We start from the raw sequence: 26,340 nt of genomic DNA, 5'->3' as shown, positions 1-26,340 counted from the left end.
CACATACTACTATACTTTAATCTATAATAATGCACATAAACGTAAAAAGGCAAATATAACTCAAATCAGAGTTCTGACCAGAGTAAGCAACAGTTATGTTAATCTTAATGATAAAACCTCTTGTAGGATTTAAAAAAGAGGAAGTTGCGTACCTTATAGTAATTGGAGGTTCTTCAAGATGTGTGGTCCTTACCTGTGGGTAGTCATGTGCTCCATGTGCCCAGAGTTGGGAATTCTGAAAGCTGTGTCTGCTGGTGCCCTTTATCTCCTCGGTTGGGGGCACAAGGAGAGCAAGGGTGGGGAAGACTGACCACTCTCCACTCCTTTCTCTACCACGAAGCAGAAGATGAGCCAAAGCAGATAGGATGGAGAGCAGGGAGTGGAATGCAGAGAGGGACCACACATCTCAAAGAACCTCCAGTTAATCTTCTCCTCTTTGAGTGCTGGTCCCTATGTGTATTCCACTGTGGGTGACTGACAAGCAATACTCAGGAGGTGAGGCAGTTGGTCCGTCCTGGCCTTTATCTACTTTTTTGAGGCATGAGGTTAGGAAGAACTCATTTGTGGACCAATGGACACTGCTTTCAAAAATTCTCCACCTCTGTGGGTACCCACAGTGGAATACACATAGGGACTAATGTCCAAGGCTACTTACAAACCTCTCAGAAACAAGATTTGTATTGCAGTAGTGCTTAATCATAGCCCCGGGCGCCATTGTGCTAGGCACTGTAAAAACATTCTAATTTAATAATTAATCCAATTTTTAATTCTTATCCACGACTGATCGCTTTGGAATATGTTTTGTCTGTGCTTATGCTGCTTAAATGCCTGTGTGTTGGGCTAAGAGATTGCACGGCAAAGATGAAGGAGCTGACACCACGGTTACTGTTCCCCTGAAAAAGGCCAGCGTGTGTTCATTCTCATCCAGCTAAGGACCGTCAGTCTCTGCTTGTGCCCCATGTTGCGTCCTCTTAGCTCATCAATATAAAGGGAGGTGACTCATCGGCATTTAGTCCACAACAAAAAGTTGTATATTTTTTGCTGTACAGTCTCAAAAACCTCTGGCCCAAAATTAGGCCCCAATTTACCAGAGCATTTATGCACAGGAGTAAGGACATCCCTGTTCATCTCCCAGTGCTCTTTCCAGTAAGATAACCACGTATGTTTATATTCTGAACTTTAATTTCTGCATTGTTATTTCTTTGCCCTCTAATTCTTACCATTCTCCTGCAATTAGCTCCGGGTAAGCTATGAAGTGGGGGATTGAAGAGGGTGCACAGTAAATTTCTCACTGGGACTTCCTGCATTTTACGGAAGAATGGTGGAATAGCATAGAATAATTGACTAACTACATTTCATGGCAGGATGTATGCACATTCATACATAGTAATTCCTTGCCAGAAAACACTCAAGTCTGCCTCAAACAGACTAGCCCCAATAATTTTTTTTTCTTCCAGACAAATTAACAGGAGGAGGTATTGAATACTAACTTTCCCAACTACGCAAATAGGTACCAGCATAACATTAAGATGTCAAAGGACAGTTATACCAATTTTTTTAAATGCTGGGCAATAGTGATTCCAATTCTGCAGTCCTTAATCAGGCAAAATCCCTATAGGGATTAGGTCCTAACAAACAACTTTAGAATGGGAGTACTAGTGGCACCTTAGAGACTAACCAATTTAGAATGCATACTGACCCTGAGTGCTCTAAAAATGTGTCCGAAAATGTTTGTATGTAGTTGGTAGGCTACAAAAGTATTTTCGCACATTTGTACTTGTTTTAACATTTTGAAGATGGCCAGCTGCATCTTTCATTGTAACAACATGGAAAATACAAACATTCTTAATGCTAACACTTGAACATTTTCTAAGTAGTACTTAAACATTTTTAACTTCATTATGAAATCCAGAGAATCTCATTAAGTGTACTGAACTGAAGTAAGTTTGCTAGTAGCATCACCAGAGGAAACAGCAGCAAAAATAAACTAATGAGAATTCTGTAGAAATATTTTGCAGGAGGATCTCTCTATTTGTATGAGATTTGGGCAGGATTTAGTGAATGCAATAGATCTACTTAAAGCCACAGTCTCTAATGTTTGAGTTAGAAAGAAATTAATGCTACTGTAACTGCAAGGGTAGGAAATTAATATACTGTTGTCTACACAAAGAGTAGTTGAGCAGTAAAATGTATAGTCAGTCAGATACAGGGCAGAGTGCTATCCATCAGCTTTAGACTTTGGATTCAATGCTGAATAAGCTCAAATCCACTCAACTGGTTTCCTTTCATGAAAGGGATTTTTTCTGATCTGCACTGCCACTCATGTAACTAGCCAGCTCAAATGTACATGTCAGTACACAGAGTAAATCCCAGCCTACAAACTTGCCTTTCTAAAGAGCTTTCCCCACCTCTTCAAAGAACATACATTGAAAAATTCAGAGGGAATTATTTACGTGTCATAGGTGCCTATCACGTTGGTATCTAAGCTCCAAAACCAGATATACAGAAACTATGACGTTGGTCTCTCTCTACCATTCACTAGAGTTCAATGATGTGTGTTGTATTTTGTTGTTGCTGAAAGGTTTATTACTTAGAAAAGTGGGTCTAAAGCCGCATACAGTATGATGTTACCGATGCTTTACAGCATATACTTTGCTTATAACAAGCCCACCATTCTTAGCTCTGCAGATGATGTAAATCAGCATAGCACCCTCGGAAGTTAAGGGAGCTACATCAGTTTGAGAATGGCCCATTAACTAAATGTACTCAAAATTACGTCCCACACTGAATCAGTAAGCTCTTTTGAGTGAGTGGCAGTAGATAATATTCTATCATTGGCTAAGGTCTACTTGGAATGATCCTAAAATAAAACTGAAATGTTTTTCCTAACAGGTTAACTAGAGCGTTACGAATTAAAGATTCAGGATGTCAAAAATGCTTAGTTGTGTATATTATGTACAAATATATTATGTACATAGACTGTGATTGTGACAGCAGTCTAGGGGGTTTAGACACATTGCCCATTAAAGTTAATAGATGTGTCTAAACCCCTTAAATCAGTTTGATAAACTCAACCATTACACACACATTATATAGAATGTATTTCAATTTCACTGCAAGGTAAACTAATCCTGTCTCCAGAGTGAAGCCCCCCTATTAATAACCCCACTATAACATTAATTCTCTTAGAATAGTAATATAGACTCAAGCCTCCCTCATAATGAGGAGACTCATCAGGACTCTTTGCTCCATGTATGGTATTAACAGCTGCAGTATATAATCACTGTGCTAGTTATATTCTTGCTCCATATTCTTCAAATACTGCCATCAGCCACCATGGAACAACTCTCCCTTCTGTCCCTCCCACACATAAATCCTTCTAATACACAAGTTAGAGGATAACTTTGAGGCAATACAATGAGAGTATTGGTAATGTTTCATATTATGAATTAATTTACGTATTGTAGTTCACAACTTGAGCGTATATTTACAGTTTAGTCAAGCAAATATTAAAATTATGGCTTACCATAATCAAAGTACTCCAGGCACACAAGTTAATATATGTGAACCTAGTGTGTCCATAGAGTGTCCTCTGATGATAAGTACATGGGAGTGCCCATCTAACAAGTCATAAAAACTATTTTATTTGGAATTTGTGCACTTGCCAAAAAAAGTAAAAGACAGATGCTCAGGCTCAACATTTCCTCCAAAATCCAGTCACTTTTATCCTGAGAGTTCCAGACTTTGCCAGATGGTCTAATAAATTAAAGTTGCTGATTGTGAAGTATTTAACACAGGATGAATGGCTGAAACCATCCAGTGCCTACCTATAAAATATATACTGTATCCTCACACACAAAAAAGAGGGCTTATTTCAAGAAGTCGGATTTTTTTTTTTGTTTTAAAAAAAAATACTCCTACGTTAATGACTGAAATTAGGTTGTGAGATCACTGGCTAAGAATGTTTCCTAAAATAAGTCCATTTGAATGCCAAAGAAATGGCTGATATGAAAAATACATTGTAAGCAAAACAAAATGTACTTTCTCTTATGCTCTGGCTTTAGAAAATGGAGCCAAAATTTCCTTGAGAGACTAAAAGAATGAAAATTGGCATACAAGCAGTCTATATCCTCAACCCCAATGGCAATACTAGAATAAGGCCTTAATTCCATCACCACCTTCACTTAGGAGCATTGTGTACACATGTAGCCCCATCGACTTCAAAGGGGTAGTTTGTAGGAATAAAGTACACTTTTGAATGAAAAGATTCGCTGTAACAGGCCCTTAAAAGTTTTGCTTAATTTGCATCACTGAACAGTTATTTTGCTCATCTTCAGTTTCATTGTTTGGGATCAGTAAGAAAGATGCTACGTTTCTGTAGTTTAAGTAAAACAACCTAATTTTCCTAAGACCGGGTTGAAGGACAGATTTTGGTTTGAAAGGAAAGAGCTCTGTGCAATCTATTTGGTTTTCACAGTTGGTGTCCTATGCAGGATTTTTCTTGTTTCAATAGGCTCTTTGTCAACTGCAGTCAGCCCACGGTTGAGTTGCCATCCAGGCTTGCCCTTCCTCAGTTACCCAGGGGAAAATATTTTAAGATCAGGCACAGCTCAAGATGTACATTTCTGTGGCTACGTGCTGAGCTACGGACAAACGATTTTGCACGAAAATTGTGACTAGGTGCAGTTTTTCCTCAAATTTTTCAAAGTAGCAACGTTTATTTTAAGACAGAGATGGTCATGTGGACACCACCCCTCTGTCACAGTGTTAGTGTCCCAGGGCACCTAGGGGCCAAGATGGGGCCATTGCACTCACCCCGCCTCTGGTTTGCAGTGCCCAGGCATTCTGCTACATGGGTCTGGTTGCAGGAGGATCAGTCCCCTGGATGGGTCTCCAATAGTCCACCCTCTTCCAGGGTTGTCAACAAACTTGAAGAAATGAAAACACGACTGTTCCAAAGGTGTGATAGGGCTCTTTCTTCAGAGGGTCTCTGGTAAGCTGTGGTCCTAACGAAGCGTAGAAGCTAGTCTAAAAACATAGTCCCACAGTAATGATTCAGCGTCAGGCCTGCCCTTCCTTCAGGGAGGGAACCCACTGGTTGCCCAAGAAAATCTTGCCTTCAGCCAGCCCTTCAGGAGCTGAGGACTGGAAGCAGGCTCTCCTCTGTGGTCTGCTTCCAACTATCCGGTACTCTCCCTTTTTAAAGCCTTTCCCTCTGAGTGGGACATCTCTCACAGATGTAGCGGGGCAGGATTGATTGAGCCCATAATAGTTTATTAACCCAAAGCTGCGCCATGAATTACTTGTGGAACCCATCACACCCTCCCATTTGTAATAATATAACCTCCTGCTAGAATGAACAGTGGTAGTACTGGAAAAGTAGTATTAGGAAATATTTAGTTGTCATTTAATGCAATTTAGCAGGTAGAAATAAAGAAGAGTCAGCATCCAGCAACCATGTCACCATCCAGCTCTTTGCGGACTACTCGAAAGTGCACAGCGGACTAACAGTGGTCTATGAATTACAGTTTGGGAACTTTTAGGCTAGTACAAGCAAGAGTAGTACCCATTCCGTCTGAATGTTACAAAAATGTCTTAAAACTAAGAAAAGGAGTCCTTGTGGCACCTTAGAGACTAACCAATTTATTTGAGCATGAGCTTTCGTGAGCTACAGCTCACTTCATCAGATGCATACCGTGGAAACTGCAGCAGACTTTATATATACACAGAGAATATATAAAGTCTATATATAAAGTCTCTATATAAGTGTATATATAAAGTCTGCTGCAGTTTCCACGGTATGCATCTGATGAAGTGAGCTGTAGCTCACGAAAGCTCATGCTCAAATAAATTGGTTAGTCTCTAAGGTGCCACAAGGACTCCTTTTCTTTTTGCGAATACAGACTAACACGGCTGTTACTCTGAAACCTGTCATTAAAACTAAGAGAATGGCTTACAATATTGATTAACTTTTAGGTTAAACTGATGCTAATATTAATACAATATGATGGAAACTGCAGATTCACTTAGGGCCACATTCAGCAAAATCTCTCCTGACTTCCATTCAGCATGTCTTCAGAATCTGGAAAAGGTTTTCTGAAGAACTGGGCATAAAAGATTATGTCACAATACAGTTTTATGTGCACTCAGTTTAAAAATATTTAGTTATAAACAAACATGTAGAAGTGACAAATGGCTTCCTTATATACCACAAGTCACAGTTTCCTGAAGCTCCAAAAAAGGCTATGCAAGCATTAAAGAGGTTCTAAAATACTTTTCTTGATTTTTCTTAAAACTGGACTTTGTATTCTATTACATCATAAAATGTGTGAAAATAAACCATCTGCTCTGGCAGGTCAGTAAAATAGTTAATTTACAGTTACTGTACAGTTCATGGGAGTGAAATGTCCATAATTATTCACTATTATTCCTTGAGAAAAGGAGACACAAAGTTCTGCAGCATTTAGTCTGAGATAGCTTAAGTGTCAGTAAACAACATGTTTCCATTAGATGTAAATACACAGAAAGATAACTGGAGTTCTCTATAGAGAAATAAAAAAAAATCCTTTTATTAACATTCAACATCAAAGGCCAGATTCATGCAATACATTCTGGAACAGGTAACGTCAGAAATACTATATCAGTGTTTAACTTGGTGTTTCCATTACACTAAAGATGACGGATCTTCCCCAAACAAATTTGCCTTGTACCTGAAAAAAATTTGTCCTCTACATAGAATGGATGATTAAGATGCATGTGGGTTTCCAAGTTAATGTGATGCTGGAACTCATCCTTTCCTCTTTCAGTTCTTTTTCACATTTTTCGATAATCTTTAGGTCTAGAAAAAAAAAATCATCATATTTCATCAACAAAAGCAGGCATAGAAAATACTTGTTTGACTTAAAATTTCTGTAACCACCATATGTATTGTAATTTCCTTACTTTTGGTGCCTGAAATTTCAACCTTATGGTTGGTGGGGTTTTTTTTTGTTTTTCTTTTTGGTAAAAAGAAAAATGAACACATAAATCTAGCAATAAATGATCAAACCAGAGCTTTGAGAATTTACAAGCCTCAAGCTTTGTTTGCAAGTTGTTTGATACCGGGTCTAGGTTAACTGCTCCCTACCTTCACAAATGTAACAGTGCATCTTTAAATGAGTGCATTCTTTAAATAGCTAAATACTGCTATTCATTTTTCTCCAAACTTAGGTTTGTTTTTAAAATCTGAATAAGCTCTACAAAACAAGACAAGTTTGAAGTTGAGAGCTTAGGCTATACTTTTGAGTTATCAAAAACCATTAAAGCTGAAGAATTTAAAAATCTACTTTACTTTGCATCTTTTCTGATGTTTATGTTTTGCATTTCAGTCTGCTTGGACAATGAAACTAGACTGGACTATTCATAGTGTCCTGGGGTTCACTACCAAACAAAGGGGTTACTAGAACCTGCCACTCTCAGCCAGTTAACATCCACTGGCAGTAGGAGCAGACTTTTTTCTGACTCCTGCTGGGCACAGGATCAGGCCAGATCCCAGCCTTTTGAAGACTTCTCAGTAGTGGCATGAGATGTGGCCCTGACACCCCCAGTAGAACCTGGGGAACAGTACAGGCTCCCCAGCCATTTTTGAAGATGTCTATTGGTAAACTGATGATATGGTAACTTGAGATGAAGAGAGTGGACACTGTGGACAGCATCATCAAACTGCTTTAAAACACAATCTGCCTTAATATAACCTATTAGAAAAAGCAACACAAAGCAACAGTTGCTTTCACCTACAAACTGCAAATGGATACAGTAACTATATAGCTCTTTTCCAATTCTAACTAGATACAGAAAGATTTTAAAAAGTGGAGACCTCAGCGTAGAAGCCAAAATTGTGTACAGAAGGTTATTTCAGTAGACTTCATGTGAATCTCATTAGTAAAGACGATGTTTGGAATATTTCATTGTCATGTGCAATTCACAAAAGTAAACCTGACTACATTTTCAGATATGGAATTCAAATACCAGGAAGTCAGTGAAGAAGTATTGTGTACTCAGGCTAACTGCAGAAATTCACAACAGGGACCACACAAAGCATCTACCTAGATGGTTCCACAGAAACCAGGCAAAAATCTCACTATTTCTTGTTAGGTGTCAAAGCCACATGTCCAGGATTCAGCATTTTGCCATGGATTGTAAAGCTGTATAAAGGGCATATGTGAAATACTACTTTATATGAAAGCAACTGAAGTGGTGATCTAGAGTCAGATCTTAGCTACTTATCACATGTATTGCTATGCATAATTTACAGTTACAAGACATACTTTTACGAAAAAAGGGACAACTGACCTTTTATATTATGTACTACATGACTTTTTACCATTCAGTCAATTATCCCACTTTAGTAGTGCACTGTTTGTATTAATTTCTGAACTCTGTCTTCATTCCACATGCAAAAACTGTAAACAACATGTATGGACTTACAAGGAAATATTTAAACAATTGGACAATGTTTATTCAATTATAATGTGGAATTGAAATAAGTCCAGCATTCAGTAGCTGGTAAATGAAACAAAGCCATGTTTCGCAGAGCTTTGCAAGATGATATCTCCCCAAAGCTTTGGAAATGCTCCAAACTGTGTTACTCTAAGATCACTTTCCATGCATGCTCATGTAGTTCAAAATGTTGTAGTGTCTGATGTGAATTAAAAGTGGGATTTTCAAAAGTGCTCAATATTGGCCTAACTTTGCTCCCACTGAACTCAATGGCAGTTTTACCTGACTTCAGTAACAGCAGAGTTGGCCAACACTCAGGGATTTTGAAAATCCCATGCCAGAGATACTATTGATTGCATGGCATAGTACAAGTTTCCTCTTTTGAGTATTTCATAGTCTTTGTGTGTGTACCAAATCATTCAATACACACATACAATAACGCTTCCTCTACCCTGAGCACTGAAATTTGTTTCTCTCTGAATGGCAGCTTAACATTTCAGTCCAGTCAGCTGGCAGTCTGTGCAGGTCAAGCTTATTATGTTAAACTGGTTACAGATCTTAGGGTCCCACAGAACTTTTCACTGATCTGAAAACACATTCAGGATTGTTCTGGTTTTGTTTTTCTGCATGCAGACTGCAATTTGGACTTAAATTTTGTTGTTTCAAAGTCAAAAGGAATTGAAGCCTCAGTTTCCAATTGTATGAGGTTAATGAAGCTCAAAAGCTGATTTGTCTCTGCTGAAAGTCTACCATGAGCAAACATAAAAGTTCTTAAAGCCTTTTCTGAAGTCATACTAGGCTTTAACAGTTATTGGTAATTTACTTTTTGAAAGCAATAGTCTCTGCTTTACAGACTGTACTTGGCACTGGTAAAGCTAAGCCTTGAAAAGTAGTACCTTTGGTAAGGATGATAACAATGTTTTGTCACAGAAAGAACTGAAGCTTAAAAAAAACTTGTCTAACTCAGAAAGAATTAGAAGCTATTGGTGAACATCAAAGGAAAGCTCCTTGCTGATAAACCCCATACATTTGGGGGGGGGGGTGTTCCACTAGGCAGGGAAATACTTTATCACTCTCACTCTCATAACAAAACACTGCAAATATGCATTTGAACAAACTGTTTTAGTGAAACCTTAGAAAGTACCTATCATTTAACTACTTCAAAAAGGAAATGAGGTCTCCTAGAAAGAACCGGTTCAAAACTTCATGCGCTGGCTGAGGAAAAAGACTGTACGCATTTTAAAACACTGACTATTCCTGTGAAGAATTTATCTGCTGCATGTTGTTAACTGCAGACTCCTGGGAGAGGGATACAACCTCTCCGCAATCAAAAAAAATGCACAAATGAAGGGAAGTAATTTTGGTTTTGCCAATAATATGTAATGTAAATCCATGCAGCTGATGTCTGCCAGCAATATGTACACCCCCCAGGAATGTTACACTGCATATAAAAAAGCTTTGAAAACATAAATCAGTAAAATTCTAGGAAAAAAATTCCACTAATTTAAATAAGTAGCCTCTTCGAATGATAATTTCTATGAAGCTACTGTTTCTCCCTTACTAGGAAGTACTTTGGAATTATGCAAAAAAGATGTTGAGAGATGGTCATGAGCTGCAAAATTTGGATACAGATTTTAAATCTCTTATGCCCTGTTGATATAGCAGCATTTTTTCATGCCCCCTAACTGGGAAGAGATGGGCACAGCTGACTAAAACACTGTTTTTGTCCAGAGAGCATACAGTTAATACTTGGTAAATTTTAATCTTTTGCCATCCTTGCTTGCTGCCTAGACTGGCGCACAGTTCAGTTTCTCTAACAAGTTAGGCATACGCTTATTTTGCTGTGGAGACAGAGGCATCCTTATACTGTCCCAGTGAAACTGGCAAATCTAATCCTCCCCTCTTTCCAAAACTCTGTGAGGTTAGACATGTCACAGAGAACTTTCCTATGCGATACAGGTGCCAGTCTATGTGCCTGAATTCTGAAGACTCTATCCCCCACCCTGTGAAAGCAATCCAGTAAGACTTTCCTTGATACATTACACAGAAAACGCTGGCCAATTTAAAGCTTCCAGAATTTTCTTTTGCAGGATCTATTGTTTTCAGCACATTGTCTGACTAACTTAAAATTGTGAGCTGTAGAGCAACCTCATCTATCCAGAATCCTGTGTGAGGAAGTATGGAATAGCTGCGCAGAATGCATTCAAAATAAACCCAGTTAAGTACCAGGCGTGTGGGTGGCGATGACACAGTTGTGATGGCAGAAAAGCTTCTCTGAGGACATAAATCCAATAATGTTACTTGTAACGAGTTAAGCCAATTGTGCCTCTAAATGGCTTCAGAATCACAGGTGTAGCATGGCTGATCCAGCTGCAGCTACACTAGTCTTTTCTTTCCTTAAAAAGTACCATTGGTACATCCATCAATGAAGCTACAGCAACAGTAAGAGTGCTAATGTAGAGAAGCCACTGAGGTTTCAAAAAATATTTCTTTTAACCTTGCTTAAAGGAGGTCTAGATGGCAAGAACTACTAGGAGTTGACAGCAACTTGTCTACACGAGCACTCTCACCACTGCCATCAGCAACGGTAGTAGTGGGAAGCTAAGGAAAAAAGGCTAGCGTAGACAAGACCTCTGTTTAGTCCTTAACCTGCATCAGTGCATAAAGAGTTTTGTAAATGCCTAGGTTAGACACACAAACTCCGAGACACAGACATGAAAGTTAAGATTTACAGACTCTTAAGTACATTTATTTGCAGAACTTGTTCTTAATTCAGAGACTTGTCCTTAATTCAGAGTTTATGTAATTATTTGCAAAAAGGGTGTTAAGCCAACATAATACTGTGTTACAACTTGTAAATGTATAATAAAGCATCAAACTTAATCATTGGCCTCCAGTGTTTTATACCATATGCTGAGTTTAGTATTTGTAAATTTGTAAATATCAAGATAAAGCTTTGACTATACTTGTTTCCAGAATAAAGCAGAAAATAGAACCCATGAAAGAGTAAAAGAATGAAAAGAATTGGTAGTTTGAAAACAAGGAAGAGAAAAGAAAAACTTAAAAGGAAAATCCCTAACATATTTCATCATTTCCTCAAGAAGATGTCAAGGTTAGAAGGCTAGGGATCCTTTTTCAGTTTGCCTGTTTAATACCCATCTAGATAGTGTGAGTGGAATGCTAAACATGATCATACGGAGTCTTTTACAGTCAGCATTACATACTTGGGTATGCTGTGAGGCTAATAACGTCAAACTACTTTAGTGTGCTGATTGTCCCGTACAAAGTTTCTTGTGCCAGGGCCTGAACTACCAGCATTCCACGGAGCCCCTTCATGTGGTCAGCAGAATGAGATCGTTTGAAAATCCATGAGGGGGTTGGGAAATTATGGGGTGGTGGTGCTGTGATAACTGGGCTTACACAGTTACCATAATTGCGAGTTCAACTGTCAGAATTGAGTGTAAGATGTCACAATAACCTATAACAACAAATGCTGATGGGAAAAGGTAGCAAAGGGAGACAAAGGCTGAAGTAGTCCAAACAAAGAGGCCTATTGGTATAATTCAAGAACAGTGTTAAGATCATGGCTGGTAAACAAGAACAGTGTAAGACCAAATATCAATAAACCAACATTGCTATATTTGATATTAGCCCTAATAAGGGGACAAAAAAATGAGAGGATGGGCTATTCCACCCATCACTCTCTTTTGGGTTCCCTAAAGAAAAAGATAATGGAGGTGGGGAGAAATTGGCTACTGGAGCGAGTTTCACCGTCATGGCTACTACCCCTGCTGTCTCCTGGGACCCCAGGCCTTCGTAATCCTGATCCTGAGATGTCCTGACCGCCTCAGGAGAGAGAGGGAGGGACCCAGATGACACCCTCACTTCCACTGACTCTGGCTGAATCCCAACCACCATCTGGGATGTGAGACTTGGTCTCTCTCTTCCCTCCTCATCTCTCCATGTGTCCAGTTCCTTTTCCACCTTATTTCTTATCTTTCCTATCCCTCTCCTTTTTTTTAAGGGTCTGGTTAACCGGTAAAGACTGTATATTTTGCAACACTGCTGTAACCCTGTGACCAGGAAGAGGCAACTGAAAACAATACCCTAAACAACTTGAAGCTGGTATGAGTTTGCCAGGTCTAGGAGTGGCTGATAAGACTATGTGCTGAGCCTGTGTTTTTCCAGCAGTGAGGCTGCAAGGAAAAGTGGACACCAGAGGCAGAAGCTGCATTCTCTATCTTTGCTATTCTTTTCTCTCCCATTTTGTGTGTGTTTTTCTTGTTTTCTCTTCTTAGGAAGCAGGATCGGACTTTAACAACAATAGCAACAACAACAGCTCCAGCCCATCCAACTAACTTCTTCTCTTTTCCTCAAAAAGGACAATTACTACTATCCTTGATACACTTAAAGAGACTGTCACACAAGGGGATTAGTCCTTCTAAAAACTCTCCCCACAGAAAGGGGACAAAGGATGTTAAAACAAACGCCTTATTTAATACTTTACATTTCAAATGCTTTACCTGTTTTTCCTTCATTTTCTGTACCTTTAATAAAATATTATAAGGACCTTTAATAGTGTGTGTGTCGTGGTACTAAGTAGGCTGAGATCTCTGTATGCCAGAGCCCAGGCCTTGTTTAACACTGGACAGTGACTGGGTTATGTTAACACTGGTAGCTGATATATTCCACCTGAATTAATACAACAGTGGCGCAGGAGCTCTCTCTTTTATGCGGTGGTCCAAAGAGTGTAAAAGACAGAGAATGAGTGGTTTTTATCCAAAATGCCTTGTCGTGCGTTACTGCTGGAAAGTGCAGGAACTGCCATACCAAATCAGGTAAGTGGTCCTCCAAGTCCACTATAACATCTTTGGCAGTGGCTAGTTAACAATGCCTTAGAGGGAGGTGCAGGAAACCTGAAATGGGCAAATAAGGAATAACTTGCCCGTGGATAATCATTCTGGCTTAACACTTCAATGCCAGGTTGGCTTATGCCCTGAAAGAAGGGTTTATATCCCTTAAAATTTTTTCTGTCTTTCTTATTCCATGCTCATGTACATATGGATATTCACGTAATCTATACTGTTTAAATCCTAAACTCAGCCTCAATGATATTTTGTGGGAATCCAATCCACAGGCTAATTATGCATTGTGTAAGAAAGATGACAAACCCCTCTTTGTAAATATCCTTAAAGAGACAGCATCTGTGAACATCCCTCCCTCGTATAAAGTGGTGGTGGACTGAAGGGAGTTAAAAAGCAAACAAAACTAATTATGAAGACAGCTTTCAGAATAATGACCTGTAATTTTATCAAAAGGATTCTGCTGACACCATGTAGGTAGATTTCAGAGTAGCAGCCGTGTTAATCTGTATCCGCAAAAAGAAAAGGAGGACTTGTAGCACCTTAGAGAGTAACAAATTTATTTGAGCGTAAATTTTCGTGAGCTACAGCTCACTCCATCGGATGACACCCTTAGTGGTTAAGAAGACCAGAGGAATCACTGAGGTCTTCCTTGCTGAGACATGAAACTTGTTCTTCTCTCTTTCTCTCTGTTGAGAATGGAGTTGCTCAGGTAGATAAATAAATAAATTATTATCTAAGAGTCAGCAGTCTGAGTGGGCTACTGTAGGCATACAAATGTTTCATATACTACTTCCTTAAAAACAAATAAAAAAACAAACAAACTGATTTTGCTTTTTTCAACCTCACATTTTGTCTCTGGTGATGCAACATTTATAGAAGTATTTCCACATGTAATTGCTTATCAAACAAAAATTGAATGCAGTGTAAGACAAATTCACATAGACACTATGATGAATTGTGGATTAAACGTAACTATCACTTTTAGCTACTATGAGAAAAATCAGTAAAACCTAGTTGTTTTCTTCAATATGATGCAAAATATTTTTTCAAATACTTTTTTCCGGCCTCCTATGGTTATTTCAATCAAGTCTCAACAGACTTGCCATACAGTTCCATCTTTATTACATTCTTGTCAGTGCATTCCAACTAAGATGGTCTTTCTGCTTAGCAATATTTTGTGAAACAAAAGCAGGTTTCTGGCAGTCTCAGAAATGAAACAAGAAGAGATGCTATTGTTTGCGAAGGCCGGATTTGAGTTTTAATCTACCTATGCCACAATAGAACCAGCAAGATTTCAGCAATCTACATCCCATAAGAAGTCCAGCATCTTATTGCTGGTTTAGGGCACTTGCTGAGGGAGAACACACATTTTTTATACCTGAGCCAAAATAAAACAGTTGTAAAATAACACTGCTTACCTCACAGTAGTCTTCAGACAATAAATTAATATTTGGATTAACATACTTGGATTAAAAATGCTGTAAAACAGTGTATTAGCATCGCTTATTACTTCTATACTAAATGGCCATTATTCTTTTTGACAAGATGAATTTCTCATATATCAATCTGTCAAAGAATACATTTTCAAAACTATGTATTTAAGGGCACCATTAATCACTTTTTTTTAAAACTTATATGCATCAGGATTAATTTCACAACATGATTTGCAATACTAATTTCCCTTCCCCTCTCCTCAAAGAGGGAGTTACATGTCTGCCAAGTTTTTGCACTACATGGGGCTAATAAAATGCTGCTCCTGATAAGAGGCAATTCTCTCTCCAACCCAGCTAAAAAAAAAAAAAAGTAATGAAGAATCATCTTTTCATAAAACAATCTCTTTTCAAAATTACAATGTTAGTTTTGACACTTAGTACATATTCTGATGTATTTCAAATAGCTGATATGAAGCCAAACTTAACTGAGTGATCTCCTGATTTCCCCTGAACAATGACACACATATTCCTGAAGTATTATCCCATCCTCACTTGTCATTATATTCAGGTCTTCTAAACAATGATTTTTAAAACTGTCTCCACTAAAAGGGGAAATATGAAGATTATCAATGCTCCTAAAGAAGTTACCTGTCAATGCCTGCTCCTGAGTCAGTAGTGCACACCTGGTTTGAAAGCTTTGAAGTTTTCAAAGTGCATTTCTTTTAGCACCTGCAGGCAATCATCCTTCCTCATCAGTTGAGGACAGTGACCAAGATACAGATGGGAAGTCCAGATATTTATTGCAATCTTACCAATGACAAGTATGAGTTTTCAAATGGGTCAATGCCTTAAAGCTAAAATATTAGAGCTGTACACCAATAACCTTGCACAAAGATTAATGTAATGGCAAAGTTGAAAAGGGCATTTATAGGTTAGAATTTGGTTTAGATTTTGTTTGCTAGTATGAGTGAGTGAGGAAACAAAAGTTTCCATACACATAAAAACCCTGTACAAATTAATAACCATTCCGTGTGAAAGGCAGCTGGTAATACTTGTATGTGATCTATTCTATGGGTTTTTTGCAGAATAATTACAACCATTCTATAAACATTTTTGCAGAATAATCACAACCTGTCTGCAAGCTTCCAATATGCAAGATACAGATGTCCCCTGGCACTTAGTAATTCAACACTGTAAAATTTAAACAGATAAAGTATACTATTGGAGTACTGAAATTTAAGAAATTACTGATCAGAATTCCTAGCTTTTTCCCTCTATATCTTCACAGCAGTATGAAGTGCTGCAGGAGTGAGATTCATCCTAATGGACCGTATAAGATTCTATGGATAGCTTGCTTATGTAAGTCACGTCTAGGGATGTAAAATAGTAAACGGTTATACGGTAAGCATTAGTCTTACCACACAGCTGTTAACCCACAGCCCCTGGCCGCCAGAGCAGCCCCAGCCCTGGGTCAGCAGGAGCACCCTCAGCCTCAGCACCTCTGGCCGGCCGACCGAACATCCGGACCAGTGGCCCTGGGTCCCACCGGCAGACTGGAGCAGCCCCATCCCCTCTCCATTTAATCAGTTAACTGGTTAAACGATATAATTTTAATAGTTTAACTGGTTAACTTTTTAAACGATATTTACATCCCTAGTCACGTCAGCCTCTTGAGTGCTGATATTTATTATTATTATAGGGAAAAACCCACACAGGAGACTATTAACTAAGCTGAAGATTGTACTACAGAGAGTTTCCTGCTAATTATTTATATATTCTAATTAATTATATTGTCAGGGGCAAGGAAGATGTTTGCTCCTCTGTGGACATGGCTGGGTGGCCTGGCATTCAAAGCTTGGGAATTTCATTGGCGCTTCTGGAGACAAAGGCCATCTACACAGATGGAAACAGCTCCAGCCCCTTGGCAACAGTCCCAACAGAGTCCTTTCCTGATTACTGGCCCTTGAACTATTTGTGGGACAAGGGGTTTGACAGAATGGAAGGGGAACCAACACAAGTTAAAGATGACTTGGCCAGAATTAACTTGTGCTGGTTTGCCCCAAGGTTTTCAGGGAAGGAAAAGAATTCAGTGGACTGCACTGTCTGTGGAACGCTCCCTGTTACTTATAATCCCCAATAATTCATCTCTGTCAAAATTCCCATTTGTACGGTCATTTACTAAAAATAAAGATGGTAGTCTGATAAGTTACAGGTGTCAAAATGGCTTAAATTTTGTAACTTGTGACATTGGGTTTCATGACTAGCTGTTGCTGGGGCAGAGTTTTCTTCCATTGGCCCTTATTGGCTCCTTTTTATCTTCTGTACCTCCTTCCTGCACACACATGGAGAGTTCACTTTGAGAGCCGAGTAAGTCATGCTGAAAGCTAATTATTCTCTGTATGATTCTTCTGTGTAGATTTCAGATGACGAGAGGTGTAAGTTATTGAAGAGCAAAGCTTTTCAAAGCTTACATGTTCTTTTCAGGCTTCCAGACAAAGAACCCCAAGTGTAGTTTAATTGACAGCAAGATGCATTTTAAATAGATCATCTTTATCTACTGGCTCACAAACAAGTCTGTATTTCTGTTAAGCAAGTTTATAAAAAAGCTTCCTAACTGAAGACAACAGATAAATGCAACTCAATTAGTTACAAGTTCTGATGAGAAAATCAGGCCACTTCTTATCTAGCTGTCTGTCACTCTTTGCTTCAATTCTGTTAACCAATACAAACACTATATACCTGAATTAGAGTGGTGGTGTTCTGCATTTGTGAGAAAATCATAATCCCAGGAATGAGGCATTATTACTAACTGATGACAGCGTACTGCGCACAATAAAATTCATCACTTATCTTCCATGTATACTTAATAAACTACTATATTGAAATGGTTTGTTTTACCCTTTGTAGTACTGAAATGTTCTGATTCACCTGTTTTTGCATATAATTATATTCAAGATATACAGAATTAAGTTTGCACTCTTTCCAGGCATAAATTTTCCTTGAGTGTCATTTATTAATTAGCTGTGGTTGCAAATACTTCATTGCTAAATACATTAGTTACTAACAGTTCATCTGTTTAAAGGTGGACTTTCACGCTGAATCAAATGTTAATGAAAACACAACCTTTAAAAACAAAAGAACTACATCTATTTTTCAGATACTTTGCAATCTGTGCCAAAGTCAATAGCTATTACGTAATTGCACAGTAGCTAAAGGGGACTTCTCAGAACACATTTTAGCTATTTGCCTAACCACAATACTAAATAAAAGACCAAGGATTAGGACATTGTTAACATTTTCCATAATAACAAATTATGTGGTTACACACAGATATAAACTGAGTTTGGAGTAATAGGGAGACAAGTGAATGTAATTCTACTCAAGATTTGTCCATAATTCTAGAGTAGCTGGATGTCTCTGCTAAAATACTCAGTGGAATAGTTAATATGGATATTTAAATCAACATTAGGCTTCCAAGTTACTGATAACCAACGTCTGGTCTACACTAGGAAATTTGCTGGTATTGTACTGTCACATGGGGTGTAAATTTAGGACAACATTTTTATAAAAGCAAAAACCCTACTGTAGAGAAGAAAGTGCTTTTGCTGGTATAAAGTGGTCTACACTAGGAGGGTTTGCCAGTATAGTTATACCAGAAAGCCTTTTCCAGTGTAGATGAGAATTGAGATAAACGAGACCCTTTCATGTTTATCACAGCTAATGCTTCAAGCTGCCTGAATGCAGACCTCGTCTATATACAAACTTGCAGCAGTTTAACTAAAGGTGCATTTTCAAATTAATTTGGTTAAACCAGTGTGAGTTTGGGTGTAGAAACTTATTTCTGTTTAAGAGGCTCATTTCAATTTAACATAATCTGGTAAACACCCTCCCTTTCCCTCCACCCCCTCCAAAAAACACAACAGCTTAAACTCAAAGAAACCACTCTTAGGCTCTGTCTACACTGGAAAGGATTTGCTGGTATAGCTATACCACAACAGCCATACCAGCAAACCCTTGTAGTGGAGACACAGTTTATATTAGCAAAAGAGTGCTTTTGTTGACAAATTAAATAAGCTATACAGGCAAAAGGACCTTTTGCCAGTATAACTGAGGATTTTGCCAGCATAGCTATGTTGGATAGGGGCATGTAGACAAGGCCTCAGCAAGACAGTACTGGACACATATGGAAAGGTTTCCTTTAGAACCACAGAAACTTTTTCAAAAATGATATAAATTCGGCAAAAGCTAATGGAGCCATCAGAGAAGTGCTGGAATGGAGAGCATTCTGCACTGGCTCAGTCCAACTCCTGAACTCAGAGGAGTATGTTTAAGTAAGCAGAAGGAAGACAAGAAGGGACAAGCTGTGAAGTGTTTTCCACAAGACACTGTTAATAATTACACATTTAAAAATACAGTAGGAGTGGATATTTACAAATTATAAAGAGCAAACAAGTTCTCTAGTTTTATTATGATAAGGACAAATAGAGCAGCAAAATCATCACACAGAAATTACATTCAGATTTATGGCTGACATACCTTTTTTAATTCACTCTGCTGTATCTCAACAATATTCCTGTTTCAAAATATTGCGTAAAATATTTCCATTTTTACCCTGCTTGTCTACTTCATATTAATGGGCCTCTCATTTTCTAGCACGTGTGCCATGCATATCTTAGTCTGAGGAGGATAAGAAAATTGATCTGCATAGCTGCAGTTTTAATCTGGTAAAAATAAAATGGCATTAGGCTAAGTACTTACAGGAAGGTGAATTTTATGTACAACAAAGAACATGGAATTAATTTTAACCAGCAGAAAGGTTTAAAATATAGATTTGTTAACCTTTTAATCCCTCTTTAAAAAAATACAGATTAAACCACTGGTCCATCTTGTCTGGCACCCTGCCATTGTCATGGTCAAAGCCTAATGCTGCAAAGGAAACCCCTTCTCAAAAGTATGTAGCTAACTGTGCAATGCTCTATCCACGGGGAGGAAAGGGGGGAAGAATTCCATCTTAGACTCTGTCGCACAAGATTAGATTATTTTCATCTTTCAGAATGTTTTGTTAAGATACTTTCTACATACAAAAAATATATATATTTTACTTCCTTAATATCAAAAGCCACTGGAACTCTTGTTGAAAACTTCAGCAGCCCTAGAACTGAGTTGTCTCAGAAACTGAACTTCCCTTCCACCTCTAGAACAGGCCTGAGCCACACTGGCAAGGGAAGTGTGGAGTAGCTTTTTCACGCACTGGCTGTCTTGTATCTGTTCTGAGGAAAGAGGACAGACACAAAGGGAAAGAGTGCCACTGAATTAACACTAGTTCCCACAGCACCAGCGTTTTAAATACTGATCCTGCTTAGTGAGATCTGAAGAGCTCACAGCCCAAGGTGATGGCATTATTTCTTTGTATTATGGGAGCACCCCACTGCGGTAGGCACTGCACAAACACAGAACAAAGAAGATCCCTGATCCAAAGACCTTCAGTCTAAGTAATAGCCGCACACGGGGAAACAACTTTTAGCAGAGATAATTGATAGGCATTTTAAAAATCCGCCAAATAAACACAGTACAGTACCTTATTAATACATGCTCACAAAAGTATTTTTAAAGCCCATTAATCTCTAGAGGTATCTTTACAACTTTGTTTCTGAGTCTCTTCTGACAGCTAGAATAATAAGACCTATAATTTTCCATTTAATAAACATCCCTTACACCTACATTTTAGAATAAAAGGCATTTTTACATGGTTTATTAATTGCGGGTTGTACCCCTTATAATGCAACACATCCTGGGAGATATTTAAACTACCATTTTCATACCTAACACAACACAAGGTGTGCCTTTAATATTGTTTCCTTGGAATTACTGAACACAGACTTTACTAAGACTACTGTTTAGTTTTGGGTACCTCTTCAGAACTCAGGAAATGAAAATTAAGTGTAAATCAGATAGACATGCACATGTGAGCTAAGCTGCTAGATGTGGATTTATAGGAAGGTCTTGTTTTTTTATTCCACAAAACTTCCAAAGTTCAGGAACATGTATTTTGAATAGACAGTTTATTTAAATAATTTACTAATTTTAACAAATGCAACCAAATATAAAAAGATGGACCTGTATATGTGTTCCAGTTTGGTCTGGGTAAATTCCAGAAACACAACAAGAGTCTCAATCCTGGGAAAATGCCTTTAGTTTGCTGCCTACTAACACAGTGAGTGCCTATTTTCCAGCCAGGGGTTTAGGTTCATGAAGAGTTTCCATTAAGAATCTCCATCTGCCAGATAATCCCTCTCTGGCTGTTTGAGAAAAATCTCCAAAATCCTTCTGAAACTTTAAAACTCTATGTATTGTAAACTTTCTGAAATTTGACTGAAGAAAATCAAACAACTTTTTGATGTTTATTTTTAGAGTAACTTCCCTGATTTCTGGCCCCAGCATTTACATCCTGCTTCCTGGAAGGGGTTGCTGGGGCTGTTCTAAAATCATGAATAGGTTTCAACAGAGCGCTACTGGGAGCCAGCTACAGCAATATCCCACACTTCATCCACCCACCCACCCACCCCTGTGGCATAGTTCTCAGCACATTCCGGACACTACCACACCAGAATCATACAACTCTGAAAGCAGAGAGCCATGTTATTCGAGGAAGGAAAGGTGAAGGGGTTGGCTCTTAACAGACAACCAAGAACCATACATATGGAGACACACGCTGCTGAACCTGTGGGTGCAGCTGCCACGCAACAATTTCTCCCCAGCCTTGTGCTTCCCCAGCCTTAATGGTACGTTCACTCCAAGCCACATTCAGCAGCTGTCAAAGTCTACAGGTCACCTCTTTCCCCTGGCTTCTTAGTAAAAAAGGCAGATATAGGTCCTCTCAACTGAGGCTCACCCCAGCCTCAGCGCTGCTTGTCAACTATTGTCTTCAAAGCATCCACAGCAGTTGCTATCTTAAACCGGGAAATGGAGGCTAGGGTTGGAAATATGCCCTGAGGGTGAAAGTATTTGGGAACTGAAAAGTACATAGAGTTTTAATTTTGAAAGGTGCATTTAGTGGTTAGAGCTCTGTCATTCTTTAAACATATAATCTACAAATATGTAAATTCTTCACATAACAGTGCCTTTTTCCTATGATATGGCCTCGATAGGTCCTTTAATGTTCTTCATGATACAAATAATAATAATTGATAATTTTCCATAACTGAAATTCTACTTGGCATTGAGGACTGTGGCCTCTGTCATCCCCTCATCGTTATCATCAGCATTTGTCTTCTGCAAGGCTCAAGTATCATTATCCCCATTTTGCAGAAGGGAAACTGAGGCACAGAGGTAAAATAATTTGCCCAAGGTCAATAAGGCAAGGAATAAAATGCAGGTCTAGGGAGGCAGTGTTTCCTAGTGGGACTCAGGAGACCTGGGTCTAGTCCTGGTGCTGCCACTGGCCTGCAGGGTGACCTTGGACAGGTCACTTTATCACTCTGTGCCTCAGTTTCCTCCTCTGTAAAATGGGGATAATGATACTCAGCTCCTACGTAAAGCACTTTGAGATCTACTGATAAAAAGTACTGTAATAAGAGTAAGCTATTTGTGTCTTTTTTTAACAGCAACTCTGTACAAGGTGATGGCATCAGTACTTTGTTTTCTTTCTATTTAATATCCAACCAGCCTAGAACTTTGAGCACCCTGGAAATAAATCTAAACACACAATAAAGGAAAGCTATAAATCAAATTCAGTCAAAGCAGGAACCCTTCTCTTTCTCTCCCTGCCCTCCCAACACATCTCATAGTCATTAACAGTCAGTAGAGGCAATATGAATTAAAACTCCCAACCCACACTTCCACCTCTACCCCCCAAACAGAATTCCTATCCTACTTGCCTCAGCCCTCTCCGCCAACACCTGCTCAAATAGATGGGCTCTGAAGCATGCCTTGGAGGTCTACGGGTTCAAACTGGGGGAGTGGGAAAGCACTCCTAAGGAAAAGTGCCTTCATAGAGAATTCCCTGATGACACTTCCCTCTATTTGTATCAAGCAGGAGACAGCTTATAAAGCATGGGGAGAAAGGCTATCTCTCAGGTATGTAAAATCCAAAATCCTTTTTTGGGGGTTTGTATATTGCACCGCTGGATCTGTTTAAACATGCCTTTTCCATTTACAGTTACCTCAGACATCATTTTATATTTGTCTATTGTGCTTCAGTTTTCATTTACTGGCAACGATGGAAAAGACCTACAATAAACCATTACAAATCTAGATGCACTATTAGTTATATTTCCAGTGAGAGTACCATCAGCATTTAACATTCTTTACCTTCACTATCAAATTCTCATATAACACTATACACAAGAAATCTAAAAAATAACGTTTGATGTTCCCCATTAATGACTTCTTTCCAACTATGGAATTTACCAATTACAGTCATTCACTGTTATCTGGTTTTCAGCCAGTTCTCTGTCCAATGAGACAATATCTTCCCTCTTGTACCATGATCTCTTTTCTTAGCCAGTAATTTTTAATGTAAAACCTTATCAACATCCGATTATAGAACCACAATTGCATTTCCTTTGCCTATTAAACCAGTGTATCTTCAAATCCCTCCACATGCCAGTTAACCAAGGTGGTGACTCTGAAACCTTTAATTAAGACGTGCTCCCGCACTAAAGCAAACCACAGTGTTTTTTTAACGGGATCAAGTTAAAAATGGGTGTCAAGGTAAAAATCACGTTTGTAAAACACTATAGTGCAGAAGGTCCAAGCGAGGGTAGCAGGCGCAGAGGTGGGTTTACCCGATCTCTGTGCCCTCTGGATTCTGATCTGCTGGATGGGCCAAGGGGTCACTCTGATTTATGGCTCCTGTGCTGCCTACGGGCTTTGCAGCAGCCCAGAATCCACACAGCAATCGGTGCTACAGGCACAGCTCCTTCCCCCCTCTAACGTCAGGGCCTGTAACAGTGAACGGAGGGGAGAGGCCAGCATCAGGTCAGTCAAGTCAGCTCTGGGCTGCTCCTGCCCTAAGGGAGTTCTCCCTGCCCCTTGCAACTCCAAAACAGAGTGACATACAACAGCCAGGGCAAAGGCTAAAATCAGTCCCCCGTGTCTATGTTATTGCAATTTAGGATGATTAAAAATGAAAGAATATCTGAAATCTAATTTTCTTTCCACTATGGCTGATCTTTGTTTACTTTTTCCATAAGTGTCAGCTAGAACAGTGGAAACTTAACTGAAACTGGCTAGTCTAGTTTCAGAGTAGCAGCCGTGTTAGTCTGTATTCGCAAAAATAACAGGAGTACTTGTGGCAGCTTAGAGAATAACAAATTTATTTGCGCATAAGCTTTCGTGAGCTACAGCTCACTTCATCGGGTCACTTTCAAGTTCTCATGTGCCTGAACAATTCTATTAAGTTTGGACTGCAAACACTGCAGGGAAATGCTTATTTAATAAATAATTAAATAAATAAAATACTACTACCACTACTACAAGGTTGCTTTTTCCTTTGTATTTTGTAGCGTGCATGAAAACATTCTTTTTAAATATACAGAACTCAGCCTTACATGAGTGTCTTTCTAACACTTCCTCTGCAGTATGTTGAGCTAACTAGTCCACAATTGTCTGTCATGTCCCATGGCCCATTTTTAATATGTGGGGTTACTGTCATCCTCAAGTCTCAAGAACTTGATCAATCATTAAGGAACAACTGAAATATCATTTCAGTTTTGTAGTTTCTATGCTTATTTTCTTTGAAATTAGTACTGAAATCAGATGCTGTCTCCCTCTTGGGCTGACGCCTGTGCCTCAGCATAAGAGCTCAGAAGCTGGTGAAAAACAGGGGATACCGGAGCTGGATATTTACCCTGCCTATCTCCCAGGGCCTCCCACCAAAGTGTATATAAGGGCAGCAGCCCCAACTTCTACACAATTCCTTTTGGCCAGTAAGAGCAGTAAGACGAACTGAACTGTGCCTGTTGCAGACCATGAGAGTCCTTTTAAGTGGTCTTTCTCTGTTTTGTTTTACTTAGCTAGATAGGGTAGTTTAAATCAGAGATGTTATTTTACAAGTTTGCTAAGTTTTAGTTTCAGGGCTCCACTGAGCCTCTTTCTGCTCTAACTACTGATGGAGTCCCCATCATTAGGCACCATAGCTCATTAATGTATTCTTCCTCACCCCACCACTGTGAAGTAGGGAAGTACTTTTAAAATTATTATTATTCCTCCCATTCTTAGAGACAGGAAACTTTACTGTGTCAAATCATCTGTTCCTGAGCAAGCTCACAGAGAAGTTAGCCAAAGGCCAACTTTGAGGTCATTTAATTGAAGATAACATCCTAAACTTGACACAATCTAGATTCAGGCCAGGACATGAAAACCGAAACCACCTTAATGGCACTGATGGGTGACAGAAGGCAGACATCCATTCCTATTCCCCTGGGCCCCTCTGCAGCATATGATATTGTCTACCATAGGATACTGCTGGCTTGCCTTAAAGTAAATAGTTTGAGCACTTCCTGGATGGAAATAGTGATGGGAACGAGTAGGAATGGGAAACTATACCTCCACTACTAGTCCTCTCTTGCATGAAGTCCACAATTCTCTCCCCTGTTGAGTGGTTCTGACACCTAAGAAAGGCCTAGTGCCTAGGAATTCAACACACTAAGTGTTAAAGGGCAGCTGCAAGCTGAGTGAACATGTGGCATGCTCATTAGGAACATCAAATAATTTTACACAGGTCACTGAACAGCAGCTATACATCCACTACCAAACTGGGATAAGATGTGAAAAAATACAAGTGAAAGACTCTGTATTCTATTACCAAACTTGTGAGCAATGCAGTTCTCACGATGTCATATTCCTAATTTCCCCCCACCCCCCAAAAATACAGGAATGCAAAAATTCTATAAAGAGGAATCATATTCTGATCTTTATAACTTACGTGCATAAGCTCCTACACAGCTCCATGTGTCTGTTTCACGGACACAGACAATCAGACAGATCTTCATTCCCTTCTACATTGTGTTCAATACTAGACAAATGGTACTGACTAATGGGATCGATTCTCCTGTTGTATGTACAATTTACAAAGGTAACTGATTACCTTTACTGGGAGTTTCATACATGCTTCAGTTGAAAACATCTCCCCATACCGGATAATTATTGGAATGTTACCAGATTATTTGCCCTACTTTGATAAAAATCCTACATATCGATGTAAAACAAAAAATTGAAATCTTTACTACTTATTAATGTGATTTCTTAATTGTACACGGCTAGGTCATTGTTATGAGTATGTAATGGGAATTGTGCAGGCCTGTCCCAGTATACAGATTAATCCTTCTCACAGGTCCAGTTTATATTATGTAGTCCTATTTTTCAAAGGTATGTGTAATTCTTTAAAAAAATATTAAATTATGTTTTGGAGAAGTTCCATCTTTGTTTTGCATTTACTGTCAAGTGTGACAGATGACTATTCCCATTTACATGTGCACTATCATATAGAAAATATGCACTATTTTTTTGTGGGTGGCAAATACTGTTTGAATAAATTTTAAAAAGGAGCCTAGTGACTTTTC

General features: G+C 38.9%; 1 protein-coding gene across 1 annotated transcript in view; it reads right to left on the bottom strand.

Annotated features, from left to right (window-relative positions):
- Positions 1–6,538: 6,538 nt before the first annotated feature.
- MRPL13 (mitochondrial ribosomal protein L13) overlaps positions 6,539–26,340 on the bottom strand; it is a 51,068-nt gene continuing 31,266 nt past the window's right edge. Inside the window, exon 7 of the mRNA XM_077809854.1 lies at positions 6,539–6,838. Within this exon, the coding sequence (XP_077665980.1) occupies positions 6,814–6,838 (25 nt within the window). The 3' untranslated portion in view covers positions 6,539–6,813. The remainder of the gene's footprint in view (positions 6,839–26,340) is intronic.

The sequence above is a fragment of the Eretmochelys imbricata genome, chromosome 2 (genome assembly GCF_965152235.1).
Source record: "Eretmochelys imbricata isolate rEreImb1 chromosome 2, rEreImb1.hap1, whole genome shotgun sequence".
Taxonomy (NCBI): Eukaryota; Metazoa; Chordata; order Testudines; family Cheloniidae; genus Eretmochelys; species Eretmochelys imbricata.
The sequence above is the reverse complement of the archived record's forward strand: the minus strand, read 5'-3'. Positions and strand labels throughout refer to the sequence as shown.